This window comes from Dipodomys spectabilis, unplaced genomic scaffold, assembly GCF_019054845.1.
Source record: "Dipodomys spectabilis isolate Male_0828 unplaced genomic scaffold, ASM1905484v1 ptg000190l, whole genome shotgun sequence".
Taxonomy (NCBI): Eukaryota; Metazoa; Chordata; class Mammalia; order Rodentia; family Heteromyidae; genus Dipodomys; species Dipodomys spectabilis.
The window spans coordinates 3,233,442-3,248,311 of NW_024870867.1; the positions used below are offsets into that span (position 1 = coordinate 3,233,442).

Consider the following 14,870-nt stretch of genomic DNA (forward strand, 5'->3'; position numbering starts at 1 on the left):
TTTTATGGCTAGGGATGTTGAACATTTCTTCATGTGTCTATTGGCCATCCTTCTTTCTTCTTCAGAGAAGTTTCTCTTTAAGTCTTTCGCCCACTTATTTATTGGGCAGTTGTTTCTTTGAGGATTTGTTGTTGGGGGGTTTAATTTTTTGAGTTCCAAGTATATTTTAGATATGAGACCCTTGTCCGTTGTATGGCTAGTAAAGATCTTCTCCCAATCCGTGGGCTTTCTATTGATCTTGCTAGCTATGTCATTTGCCCTGCAGAAGCTCTGCAACCTTATACAATCCCATTTGTCCAACCTTTCTTTGATTTGTTGTGTTTCCGGGTCTCTATTCAGAAAATTTCGGCCTGAGCCAAGGAGACCCAGGGTTTCTCCTATTCTATCCTGTAATGTTTTCAGAGTGTCTGCTTTGAGTTCAAGGTCTTTGATCCATTTGGAGTTGATTCTGGTGCAGGGTGATATATAAGGATCTAGATGCAAACATTTATTAACTATAACTCTTCATTTACAAATATCACACACACATATCTACAACACACAACCACAACTGGAGCTAAACACAGGTAGCCATCTGCCCATTTGTATTACATAGGGAGGTCTAGTTGGCTACTCTTTACTTCCCTGAGCTGGACCCAAGCCTTTGTCTAGGTTGCTATGGAATGGGGATATATGGAGTAGAGTCAAGGAAGAAGCAAAATTCTTTGTTTTGTATTCTCTAGTACTAGCAGATGCTCATCCAAAGTAAAGGCTTGGTGGTCTGCCTACAGTGCCATTGATTGTCATCTTATAATGCCATTTGTTAAGTGATGGAAACATAAGAAATGGACCCTAGTAGAAAGAAGTTGAGTAATTGAGGGTGTGCCTTTAAGTAAGGGTGTGCCCTTAAGTTAACACATTCCTCCAACACTGACTTTTCTCCACTAGCTACTCTTGCCCTCACCTTACCTTTATCCCAAAGTTACTGGCAACTTAGGGTCTTTGGAACTTGGGAAATAACCCTGATTCAAATTCCAAAGATCCCAGATTCAGCATCCCAGGTCAGCATTCCCACAGGGGTCCATCCCACAGCCATACCAGGACTCGCACACCTGGGTCCTGCAGTCAAAGGCAACGGGGTTGATGAGTCCAACTGCTACTGAAACCGATTTAGCTTCATCAGGAAGTATCAGGCACCAGGCTGGCATGTCCTCAGAATGCAGGGACATGGCTCCAGGTCACAGAATGTGGTCCCTGGATCCTGACTTAGATCTAGGCTGGGATTTGGTTTGTTCCCACTCACCCTCCCCTCACAGCCAGGGTCTCTGGGTTCTTTCCAGATGATCATCATTATTAACTAGCCAGGAGGCTGTTTCCAACTTTCAGAATTGCGGCTTTCCAGCAGCAAGCATTTGCCCAAACTTTGTTCATTACACATTGATGACTCAATCTTAAGATGTTGAATTTAGACTTCCAAACATCCACCGATAAAGAAATAATTTGTTTCCAGAAGTAATCTGCTTTCCTGTGGAAATCCATGTTTGAAACCCTGAATCTTTAATTGGCCATATTTATGAAAATACATTTCAATATTTCATTGCATTGAAGACCTCTTTTAACCTATTGAATGGAAAACAAAACAGTCCTCCAAGTACTAACTATAAGCATAAGTTTCTGGTGCTTGAAGTAATTTCTAAGAGAACACACATAAATATCTTCCAAGTCTCAGGCAGCTAACAAATGAAATGGAAAGTGCATGAACCACTTCAGGGCAGAAAAGTTGAAAACTTTTCTGAATAGTCTGCCAGAAATTATCCCAGGTCATCTCATGTGATTAGAAAAAGATGGAAATCATCAGGCATGGCAAAAATGACTCATCTTTGCTTTTACTGTGCGTTCCTTGTGGTGTTAAGTGGTATTCATTTTTGAAAGAAAGAACAGGTACAAATTTTGGTATTATGTATAAAGGGAGAGATTAAAATTAGGGTTTTGTAAATATTTTGGCTTTCTGAAAGGGTGTGTTCTCCAACCACTTACTGAATTTTTGCACAGTTGACCTGAAGATACATTGTGGACATGGAAAGGTATTGCATGCTCTATCAATTAACTATTTTATTTTATTTTTGAAAGGCATGGGGAGAGATTAAGGTTCATAAGAGACTGAGTGCGTGAATATTTACATGCAACAAACTACATTATTGCTATCATTCCCTTCACTTACTTAGTTCTCTAAGAAACAGATTTGGGGAGTTTGTCTAACACTGAAAGGATATCATGTCTGGAAACAGATTTAAAGTAGTAACAGGATAAATGGAATAAGTAGTAATGGAATAAATAAACAAATATGAGTTTTCTTATTGATTGGTGATTGACTGGTGTTTCATGAATGTTTTCCTCCATTAAAAATTTAATTACTGAATTCTAACAGGAACACTAGCTATTACAGTCTGCATTAATTTTGATTGAGCTTTCTTCAAAATCTGGTGTATAATAAGTTGACCACTATATTATACCATTGTAAAATGGTCTGGAGTGTTGGTAATATGTATGTGCGTGCACACGCACATTTTGAACAATGAAAGTAAATATTTGGCATTGTAATGTTTGTTAAGAATGATCTAAATGTGTGACCAGCATCATTCTTACTTAATGCATATTTTAGGCCACCCTCTATTTAGGAAAGAGTAAGGAATGAATAATCTCTTATTTTATTTGTTTATTCACTTATTCAATCCACAGTATTCACTGAGGTTTGTGAAGACAGTAGTGGCTGTCTGGTCAATCCATTCTTTTCTTTTTCCTCTCCAACAAAATCTTGGTTTGGGGTTTCATAAATACTCCTCCATCATTTCACTCAAGTAGGTGGCCCCATTACAATTCCATTCTGTTAAACCAACAGTATAATTCCACCCTTCTGGTGAATGGCTGGGCTAATGAATGAGCAAATAACCCAATTAACAATGGCTACGTAGTCTCTGTTGGAAGACCTCAGGAGGAAGTTAGTTTATTCGTATAAGATCATACAAGAAGAGAAATCCCTGTTCTCCCTAGACACTAACTTGACTTGGTGCCAAGGTGAGACCTAGCTGACCAATTCAATGAATCTCAAAATTAATGGTAGACTCTAGAGAATGAAGACAACAATGAGTCTTTCATGACATCTAGACTCTTTGGAAGGTGATATAATATGTGTTCCTGGCTAACATGCTGGATTAGGTTGAGCTCAGAAACTACTTGGCATCCAAGCATCCTAATAGATGCTGCTTACTTTGAATTCCTATCAGGCTACTGACAGAATAAATGTGATATTTTCTGCTATAGTGATAAAACTGGGGTGGGGGAAGGCTTAGAGTCTGAGTGAGTCCTTAGCACATTGTATTCACAAGCTGCTTGGAATGAGAGAATTCAGGAGGATCATGTGAGTTCAGTAGTTTGAGACTAGCCTGGATACCATAACAGAACCCTAACATATACCATAGACTCAATAATACAATTGCTTTGAGAAAGATCCTAGGTCCATTCTTACATGCTAAGATTTATTATCGAATCGTTCCTGTTCTCCCAACATTCAGACACATTAAGATTTTTAATAAATAAATAAAATTTTAGGAAGGAATATTCATGTACCAAATTAGTAAACCACATTTGAAAACATAATTATTTCAATGTTTTGTTATAAATATTTGATAGAGAATTCTTTGAATAGTAGTACAGTATAGTCTTTCCTTATCAGTATTAAGTATTAAGTAAGTCTTTAAATAAATATTAAGACTTCTATCCAGTAGGTGTCTATATCTACACATAAAGGCGCAATTCCTTTGTGCCTCTAATCATATAAAATAATATTCATTGAAATGAACTCCAGCAAATGGAAACAAGATTTTTTTCTTTGTTGTTGTTTCCATTTTTCTTTTTGTCGTCTTTGTTTGTTTATCTGTCTTTAGCGGGGCAAGGGAGGAACAGAAATGGAAGGAAAAGAGTGAACAAAGCCGGGCGCTGGTGGCTCAAGCCTGTAATCCTAGCTACTCAGGAGGCTGAGATCTGAGGATCGCGGTTCAAAGCCAGCCTGGGCAGGAGAGACCGTGAGACTCCTATCTCCAATAAACCACCAGAAAACCGGAAGTGGCGCTGTAGCTCAAGTGGTAGAGCGCTCGCCTTGAGCTGAAGAGCTGAGGGACAGCGCCCAGGCCCAGAGTTCAAGCCCCACGACCGACAAAAAAAAAAAAAAAAGAGTGAACAAATACAGCAGTGTTACTCACTAGACACTGTGTTGAAAATGAACTATAAAACTTGTGAATGGGAATGGGAGGGAAAAACCTGACTTATGTAACTGTAAACTCTCTGTGTATCACTTTTATAATAACAATAAAATTTTAAAAAGACTTCTACCCAGTAGATGCCTATAACCACAGATAATACAAAACTCTGTGTATATACTATGTTTTCCATATATACCTATGATATAAAATATAATAATTATAATAAATACCATAATAGCATTTGTGTGAATGTGGGCGCTCTCTCTCTCCTCTCTCTCTCTCTCTCTCTCTGTCTGTCTGTCTCTCTGTCTCTGTCTCTCTCTCTCTGTCTCTGTCTCTCTCTGTCTCTCTCTCTCTCTCTCTCTCTCTCTCTCTCTTACTCTACTTTTGCAAGCTGACTTAAAGTGAGTTTAGGTTTCTTTTGGGAATATTGAAATTGCTAGCATCACTTGTGGTATTCTTTGGGGCCATTATCAAGTAAAACAGGCTCATTTGAGCATAAAAGTTATGGCACTTCAAAGACTACTGCTCACTACTGCCTGCACACTGTGGATATGATGGACCCTGGCAAGGTGAATCAAGAGCACGTGTGATTTCGTTAAGCTACTCAGAATGGTGTGCCACTAAAATTTTAAGAGCTCTTTAGCCAAGGAATTTTCCATTTAATATTTGTGGACCATGGTTGACCATGAATAATTAAAACCAAGAAAAGTAAGACCACACACAGCACAAGGAGGAGGTTACTTTTTTTTAGGTCTTATGTATTTGCTTATAGAATGTTTTTATTCCCTCAATCAGACTGATTTGTCATTAAGTTTGGTACATGTATTTATTCATTCATTTGAATGAATTTCCCAAACAAAATAGTTAAAAGCACATAAACCCCAAAGTCAACTGTGTGAACTATTAACGAACAAAATGAGCTAGCATGCATTCCATATACTTTGTGCTTCTCTGCATTTGCGCTACCCCCGGGCAATATTAAGTATATCTATTGCCAAATACTTTTAAATGAATTTAAAAAGTAAAATTAACATAAATAATGAAAAGAAGAGTTTGCTGCATAATTGTGAAATGTGCAGATATGTATATTATATATAGTTATCATTTATTCAAGAAATATAATGCTTTTGGAAAGAATATAGACAAAAATTTGAGTAACTCAGAATGAGAAGAAAATCTAAGAATGGAAGTCTACTAGATGAAACCAGTTATTTCTGAATTATTTTTTGCCAGTCCTAGGGCTTGAACTCGGCCTGGGCACTGTCCCTGAGCTTCTTTTACTCAAGGCTAACACTCTACCACTTCAACCACTTCACGCATGCTAAGCAAGCACTCTACTACTAAGCCACATTCCCAGTCCTTCTGAATTTTTTTTTCCCATGGGCCTGGGCACTGTCCCTCAGCTCTTGAGCTCAAGGTGAGCACCCTACCACTTGAGCCACAGAGCCACTTCCGGTTTTCTGAGTGGGGTTTATTAGAGATAAGAGTCTCACGGACTTTTGTGCTGGGGCTGGCTTGGAACCACAATCCTCAGATCTCAGCCTCCTGAGTTGCTAGGATTACAGGCGTGAGCCACAAGCACCCAGCTCCTCTAAATGTTTTTAAATATAGATTTTATTTTCTCTTTAAGCCCTATATAATTTGAAATATATAAAAAAAGACTAAATGCACTGTTTTAATTTACTGGACAGTAACAAAAAATGAACTTAAGAATACTGAAAATATATTATTTTCTTTTATTCCTCATACATAACTTAGTGTATATTGTGGAAATTCTTCCCATAGAACTTTAAGTCAATGGTCAAACAAAAAATAAAACAAATTTACTCTTAATACATAAATATAGAATTTCATTGTTATTTAATCACTAGCTAGTGAGACTTTGCCCCTGGAGTTTTCCAACCTGCTACTGCCACTTCAGATAATTCTGGGTGTGGTGGGTGAAATCTTGTGCATTTTCAAATGTTGAACTGCATGCGTGCCCTCTATTTACTTAGATTTTAAGAGATTCTTCTCAAGAATCACAATTAAAACAATTTCCAAACATTATCAAATGCTACATAGAACAAAATTGTCTCCACCAAAAAAAAATTACTTAATATGACAAAAAAAAGTGAACTGTGGAAACTCAAAATATATGATGCCTGGGCTCAGAACCAGAAGGGCCCCTTCTTAAGTTTCAGCCAAGATCTTACAGGAATATACAAAGGCCTGTCAAAGTAGTATACACGTGGGGTGTGTCCCCTGCTCAACTCAGATCCAGCCACCTTAGTTACCGTACTATCTCTGAGCTTCACCCTCATTTGTCACAAGAGTTGGTATTTCAGTCATGATACTGTCCACTCCTCAACATTAGGCCGAGCAATCAATACCAGCTTCTTAGGAGGCCGACCCTGACCAACCTCACTAAAATGCAATACAACAACCATCTGCTACTTTCCACCTTCACACAATTTTTTCCACAGCACTTATATACCATAATGTGCAATTCAGTTCACTTATTGTAGGATGCTTGCACATTGTGTGTGTGTGTGTGTGTGTGTGTGTGTGTGTGTGTGTGTGTGTGTGTGTGTGTGTTTGGGGGAGTTCCCACCATATGCTCCTCTCCTTGTCCTCAGTGTTTTGATATTTCACAATGATGAGTGTTGATAGGAGTATATTTTCATCCATTGTTTTGAATTTGGGAAAATTTCAATCTCAGAACTTATGTCTATCATTTGGGGAAATTTTGTATGTTAAATTTTCCATACAACAGCCAAGGCAAAGATTTTTTATCTTTTTTTTATTCATTGAAACTTAGCAGAGTCTTTTACACACAATGTTTGTGAAAAGAATACATAAAAATCCTAATATTTTCCCATAAATACAATAATTCTAGTTCTAATTTTTATCACTGAATCATAAATGGAATATATTTAGTCATTAGTTATAAACTGAAGATAGAAGGTTGGTAATGTTTTTTGTATTATTTTTATTCTTGTTGTTCATTTGAGACATGTTACTTTCTGTTTAATGCATACAGCTGAGGACTTTTCTTTGCATTAATACCAGCTTACGTGATAGAAGTATACTTGATAGAAACATGCTTCTGTTGCTTTAAGCAGAAAAATATGCTAATTAGAAGGAGTTTGGGTGATTATTACTGTTTAAGTTCAGAAAAATCTCAGGATCAAAAAGAATTACACCATGTCACAGAACTAGTTTCCATAAACACTGCTGACTTGCCAATCAACAACAGAAGGCCCAGCTTGCATTCTTGGTGTCACCAGCACCAGCCCCTGGGCTGCCATCATCATCTCTGTCATCATTCCCACTGCTGTGGGAAGCAAACATTGTTGTCTCCGTGTCTACCACCACCAGAATTAACTTCTGGTTGTCTCAACTTCTTTGTCTTGCCATTTCTTAATTCAGACTGGAGAGTAGGTATGTATGATTGGCTTAACCTGGATCCTATGCACATCCTCCCTGGGGAGGTTTGGGAGAGCAAATGTCTTGTCTAATGGAGAATGCTCTGATTCCCACTAGGACTCATTAGATGGGAACTCCTTGAATTACAGGGGAGAGGGTTAGACATTCAAAATAGTACCGTCAATGTCTTTCAAATTTCACTATATAATATTTAGCAAGCTGAAAATCAAATACCAATATCTGAATTAATTTCTCTCAGAGTACAGAACAGAGTTAGTAGTAGTAGTAGTAGTAGTAGTAGTGCCAATCCTGGACTTGAACTCAAGGCCTGGGCTCTATCCTAGCTACTCAGGAGGCTGAGATCTGAAGATCATGGTTCAAAGCCAGCCTGAGCAGGAAAAATTCATGAGGCTCTATTTCCAATTAATCACCAGAAAACTGGAAGTGGAGTTGTTTCTCAAAGTGATAGATATCTTTGAGTGGAAGAGCTCAGAGACAGTGCCTAGGCTCTGAGTTCAAGGCCCATGACCAACCAGAAAAAAAGTCTCATAGACTTTCCTGCTAAAGATGGCTTCAGACCACAATCTTCAGATCTCAGTCTTTTGAGTAGCTAAGAGTACAAGCATGAGCCACAGAGCAATTATTTAGTTGAACTGTGGAAACAGCTAGGATCTGTCACTAATGAGTTGAAATACTTAGCAAATCATACCATCTCTTTTGTAATATGTAGGTTTTGTTCTTTGTAACTACTTTAAGAGTTGTGAAAATAAATGAGTTGGTATACACAAAGTAATAAAGAACTCACATACAATATCCACAGAATAAATATTAGAATCCCATCTGTCTTGAAAAATTATTTTCAAAGAATTAGCTAATTTTTCCCAGTTAGCAACAGTTCTACATACCTGGTCCCACTTTTTTTGTCATATGCAAACCACTTGAACTCTTTTCAGTGATAGTTTCCTATAGCATTTCTCTAAAGGACATTGGTATTCTTCCATGTCTTGATTATTCTCTTTTAGACAATAGCTATTTGTTTTCACTAAGGAAAACAGGGCTCAGTTCATTTTCTTTCTTTTCCCCATTTCTACCACACACAGGCATACTTTCCATTCACCACTCTCCAGATGGTGTTGTATTATAAATTGGGTTAAATCAATGTTCACTTGTTATATTATTAGGACAAGCTATGCTTTTCAGAGCTTAACAATGTATTATATTCCACTTTTGCTTTATTGTACTTCCTCTAATTCCTCAGTATTTACATTTGTTTGATTTTTTTAAAATTTATTTAGGTTATGGGTTAAAGTGTACACCCAAAATTCATATATTGAAGTCCTAATCTCTAGTGCCTCGGAATGGGACTCTTTTGGGGAGATGGGGCATGTAAAGTAATAATGAATTTAAAATGGGAGTCAGTCCTAATCCAAAGTAATAGTTTCTTTATTTAAAAAAATAGAGAGAGATTAGGATACAGAAAGACACTAGACCTATGAACAATACATGGAAATCATGTGAGGGCATGAAAGGAAACAGCCATCTGCCAGTCAAATAGAGAAGCCTCAGAATAAAGCCAATCCCATTGGGCATCTAAGCCTCAGACATGCAGCCTCTCCAGCTATGAGGAAAAAGGTTCTTCTGTTTTAAGCCAATAGCTCTGTGACATTTGCAATGGCAGCCCTCACAAACCTTTTATGACTGCCATTATCTCTTACTCAACCCTAATTTGTCAGTGGATGAAATATACTTAATGAATTTAGTTACTTTCATTTTCTTGAAGTCTGCTTATGGCTTTGTGGCTTTCTCAGGACTATGTACAGCTCCAATTTTGTCCCAACTCTGAAGACAGTCTTGGTCCTTCTGCTTCTTTTTCTTTTCTTCGGCAAAAGTAAGGTATGAAGTTTGTGCTTGCTAGGCCAGCACTCATCTTGAACCACATCTCCACCTTGCTTTTTTTGCTGAGAGTCTTAGAGATGAAGACTAATGAACTTTAGATTCAAGCCAGAACACCTATTAATATCTACTTTCGGGTTTTAATTTCTGATGGTTATTTTTCTCCAAATCTTTGTTACATTTATATATAAGGTGATAAAATTAGGCATCTGTGTATTTTCTTTTTCAGCAATTTACTTTATTGTTATCATAAAAGTGATGTACAGAGGAATTATAATTACATGAGCTCTGTAATGACTACATGTTCTTCCATCCAGTGTCTTCTGTTCCCTTACTCCCTCCCTTCCTTCACATCAGTTTCTCTTTTTTGTTTTAAAATATATATTTATGTATTTTCTATTCAAATATATTTACATTTCCTATTATATTTATATACTTATATATTATTAAAGGTTATATTTTAACAGTTTTAACAGGTATAACCAGTACACACAAAAATACTGCACATGTTCAATGCATATACTTTATTAGTTTGGACAGATGCCTGTACCCATGAAATCATCACTATGATCAAGGAAAACACATAACCATCCTTCAGAAAGATCCATAGGCTTTCTATTGCTTCTGTTTCTTTTCTTTTTTTTTGTGGGAAGAACATTCAACATGAAATTAGCCTTCCAAAATTTTTTTTTTTACATTTTCCCCAACTGGTAACATTTTCTCCTCTGTTGCCAGGTCTAACCCTCCCACAGACTCATGCTTTCCTCCTAAACAAACTTTTAAATACACAATACCACACCATTCATAGTGTATTTTATAGCAGATCTCTAGCATTTATGTATCTTGCATAAGAGAGATTTAATATTCATGGATCAACAGCTCTGTAATATCCCCTCATCTCCCAACAACCACTATTCTCCTCTTTGTTTCTGTGTTTGGCTATTTTGATGATATGTTGTAAGTGGGATCATGGCTAGGTGCTGTGGTTCACATGTCCATCCCCAGCTCCTTAGGAGGTGGAGATCTGGACAATTAAAGTTTGAAGTCAGCCTGTACAAAATATTTCAGAGAGCACATCTCAACCAATAAATCCAGCATGAGGATAACATGCTTGTCATCCCAGTTATACAGGAAGCATAAATAGGTGGATCACAGTCCAGGAAAGACTAAGCAAAAAAGCAAGATCCTATCTGAAAAATGACTAAAGCAAAAAGTACTGAGCATGTAGCTCAAGTGGTAAAGTGCTTGCTTGGTAAGCACGACATCCTGAGTTCAAACCCCACAACTACCAAAATAAAATAATAATGATAGCAATAGTAAGGAGAATTGTGAAGTACCTGTGGCCTGTGAGAACTGGTTTATTTCTAAGCCCAATGTTATCCAAGGATATTTATTGTTAGTAAATCCTGTCAGATAAAATAGCATCTATTGAACAAAATATAAAACAGTTTATAATAATACTTTCTATGATAAGCTTGTGTGTGTGTGTGTGTGTGTGTGTGTGTGTGTGTGTGTGTGTGTTGGTTCAGGATTTGAATTCAGGGCCTGCTCTCTGTCCCTGAGCTTTTGTGCTGAAGGCTAGTGCTCTACTCCTTGAGCCACAGCTCAAGTTAACTGGAGGTAAAAGTATCATGGACTTACCTATCTGGGCTGGCTTCAAACCACAGTCCTCAAATCTCAGCCTCCTGAGTAGCTAGGATGATATCCATGAGCCACAAGAACCCAGCAATGATAAGCTTTTAAAAACAAATTTATAGTTGCAAACAAGCATTTTTATCTGTATAATGCATGAAATATTTGGCCAATAACTGTTCCATGAGAATTTTCTCAATAGAGTCTATATTAAATAGTAAAAATGTCATACACTTGTTGACCTTGTCCGCTGCTTTTTCAACATACTTTCCCCTCCTTTGTGGCTCTCCCACATTGTAGGATAATTCAAATAAATATGTGAAGTCTTATCAAGATTATAAACTCAGTTTTAAAAAAAGATGATGTTCGGTGGAGGGAAGAAAGGAGAAAGGAAGTAGCTGCATGGTAATAACTCACCTGTAATGCTAAAAGACTGAGGTTGGAAAGATCATGGTATAAAATCAGCTAGGCATATGTGGAAGACCCTTTTTCAACCAATAGTTGAGTGCAATGGTACATGATTCAAAGTTCTAGAATGGGCAGTTCAGAGAAACACAAAAGTTTGTTAAAATAGAGCTATAAAATAGTTGTGAAGTGAAAAGACATCAAAGGATGGTTTAGCAAATCTCTAGAATTATCAAAACATACTGTGCAATCCATTCATGCAAGGTTCAGTGTATCTTGCTGGCTGGAAGCTTTTAAAAATATAAAAAAATGAACCAGGACATAATGTCCTGTGCCAGGATTAAAGGACATAGAAACAAAGGAAAATAAGACTCGTGTAGATGCAAAAATGGACACAACACTAAGGAGGAAGCTCATGGCTCACATCATAAAGGTGGGGAGGGAATGGATGGTAGGAGAAAAACAAAGGAGGGTGTAACAATGCTCCATAGGAAATGGCCTCATTACCTTGCTCATATAACTGTAACCCCTCTGTACAGTATCTTTGCAATAAAAATATATATTAAGGGGCTGGGAAGGTGGCTCAGTGGTAGAGTGCTTGCCTTGCATGCCTGAGGCCCTGGGTTCGATTCCTCAGCACCACATAAGCAAAAAGAAAAAAGCCGGAAGTGGCGCTGTGGCTCAAGTGGTAGAGTGCTAGCCTTGAGCTGAAGAGCTGAGGGACAGCGCCCAGGCCCAGAGTTCAGGCCCCACGACCGGACCCAAAAAAAAAAAAAACCAAAAATATATATTAAGAAAAAAAGATTATGGAATATTGGACCAAGTGAGATTAAATGATTAAATGCAGCAGAACTAGGAGAAATGTGATTAAAACTAAAGGATTAAGCCAGATAACAGTGGTTATGGAATCCAGGCAAAGCGAGTTAGTTTAAGATGGGTATAAAAAGTTTGGTTTTGTTGTTGTTGCTCTGTGTGTGTGTGTGGGGGGGGGGGGGTGGTGTACCAGTACTAGGGCTTGAACTCAGGGACTAAGCACAGTCCCTGAGCCCTTTTTGCTCAAGGCTATTGCTCTACCACTCAAGCCACAGCTCCAATTCTGGCTTTTTGGTAGTTTTTATTGCAGATAAGAGTCTCATGGACTTTCCTGCCCAGGCTAGCTCTGAACTGTAATCTGTAGATCTTAGCCTTCTCAGTAGCTAGGATTACATGCCTGAGCGACCAGCATCTGGCTAAAAGTTTAAATTGATTAAAATCATTTTTTAAGCTGGGTGTCAGTGGCTCATGCATGTAATCCTAGCTACAACCAAAAAAAAAAAAAAAAAAGGTCCTCACAGATAATCAGGATATAACTTCAACTACAGTCCAAAAAAATCACAGCTAACTCATAATAGATGTAAAGGTCAAATCTTTATCATCTTATTTTTATAATTATAAATATTAATTCATAGTTATCACAGAATGTAAAACATTTTTTTCTTAATTCCAGCTTCATGAGATAGGATTTTTAACTAGAAACTATTGTTTGACAGAACTGTATCTAAACAACAACGCAATTTTTGGGATAGAAGGTATGTCTTCAGTTTTCTTTGTTTATTTGATACATTTTTATTAAGTAATAACTTTCAACTATGGTAATTGCTAATAATATACACAAATATATTTTAATATTGCTATTTAAAAACATGTGAGAAAGCCAGGTGCCAGTGGTTCACACTTGTATTTCTAGCTTTTCATAATGTTGAGATATGAGGATTGTGATTTAAAGCCAGCTCTAGCAGAAAAGTCTGTGAGACTCTTATCTCCAATTAATGTCCACAAAGGCAGAAGTGAAGTGTTTCTTAAGTGGAAAAGTGCCTTACTTGAGTAAAAAGCTAAAAGAGAGTGTTCTGGCCTAGACTTCAAAGCCCCCTTACCAGCATTAAAAAAAAAAAAAAACAGACACCAGTGGCACACACCTGAGATTCTAGCTTCTCAGGAGGCTGAACTGTGAGTTTGGCAGTTTGAAGCAAGCCTGAGCAGAAAAGGCCATGAGATTCTTGTCTCCCATAAACCCTACCAAAAAGCTAGAAGTGGTTGTGGTTCAAGTGGTAGAGTGCTATCTTTGAGCAAAAGAAGCTCAGGGAGTTCAAGCCCCAGGACCAGCACAAAAAATAAAGTTTAAAAAAATGATAGAATCTATTTTTAAATATTCTTGCATTTTATTTTAAGAAATGTGGTATTAGATCACTTTGCCAGCTCAATATTGTGTGTCTTTTTCAAAATTCCAAAGAATCAATTTTAATCATAGAAATATTCCATTCCAAGGCACATGTGAACATAAACTAATATTCTATAAACCAAGTTAAACAATATTTGGAAGGATATATATATCAATTTCTAAGAATGATTCTAAGTCATTTATAAAAGCTCTGGGAAAAAAAAGAAGGAACATTCCTTAAAACAATAAAAGCCTTATATGACAGACCAACAGCCAATATTATACTTAATGGGGAAAAACAACAACCAATTCCCCTAAAAACAGGAACAAGGCAAAGATGCCCACTCTCTCCACTCCTCTTCAATATAGTTCTGGAATTCTTAGCCAGAGCAATAAGGCAAGAAAAAGACATTAAAGGGATCTGCATAGGAGAGGAAGAAGTTAACATGTCTTTTTGTACATGACATGATTTTATACCTTAGCCTTTATCTCAAAGGCTCCATCCCCAAACTCTTAGAGCTTACCACTTCTTCAAAGTAGTAGGATACAAAATTAACCCACAAAAATCAGTCACCTTTCTGTACACCGAAAATGTACAAGCAGAAAGGGAAACAAGGAAAAAACCCCACTCACAATAACCTCAAAAAAAAAAAGTATCTAGGAATTAACCTGACTACAGATGTAAAGGGTCTATTTTGTAAAAACTATAAAAGCTATAAAAACCTAAAAAAGGAATCCTAGGGGATACCAGGAAATGGAAAGACCTCCCGTGTTCCTGGATAAGCAGAATTAATATAGTGAAACTGGCCATATTGCCAAAGTTGATATACACCTTCAATGCATTTCCCATTAAAATTCCAATGACGTATTTTACTGAACAGCGAAAATAGTCCAAAAATGCATATGGAACAACAAAAGGCCCAGAATAGCTAAAGCAATTCTAGGCAAAAGAAACAACACAGGAGGGATCACAATACCAGATTTCAAGCTCTACTATAGAGCCATAATAAAAAAGACAGCTTAGTATTGCCACAAAAAGAGACCGAAGACCAATGGAACAGATTAGAGGACCCAGAAATAAAGCTACATATGTA

At 37.2% G+C, this 14,870-nt stretch overlaps 1 protein-coding gene across 1 annotated transcript in view; it reads left to right on the forward strand.

Annotated features, from left to right (window-relative positions):
- Lrrc72 (leucine rich repeat containing 72) overlaps window positions 1–14,870 on the forward strand; it is a 52,871-nt gene that overhangs the window by 16,785 nt on the left and 21,216 nt on the right. Inside the window, exon 4 of the mRNA XM_042695832.1 lies at window positions 13,066–13,147. Coding sequence (XP_042551766.1) covers window positions 13,066–13,147 — 82 coding nt within the window. The remainder of the gene's footprint in view (window positions 1–13,065; window positions 13,148–14,870) is intronic.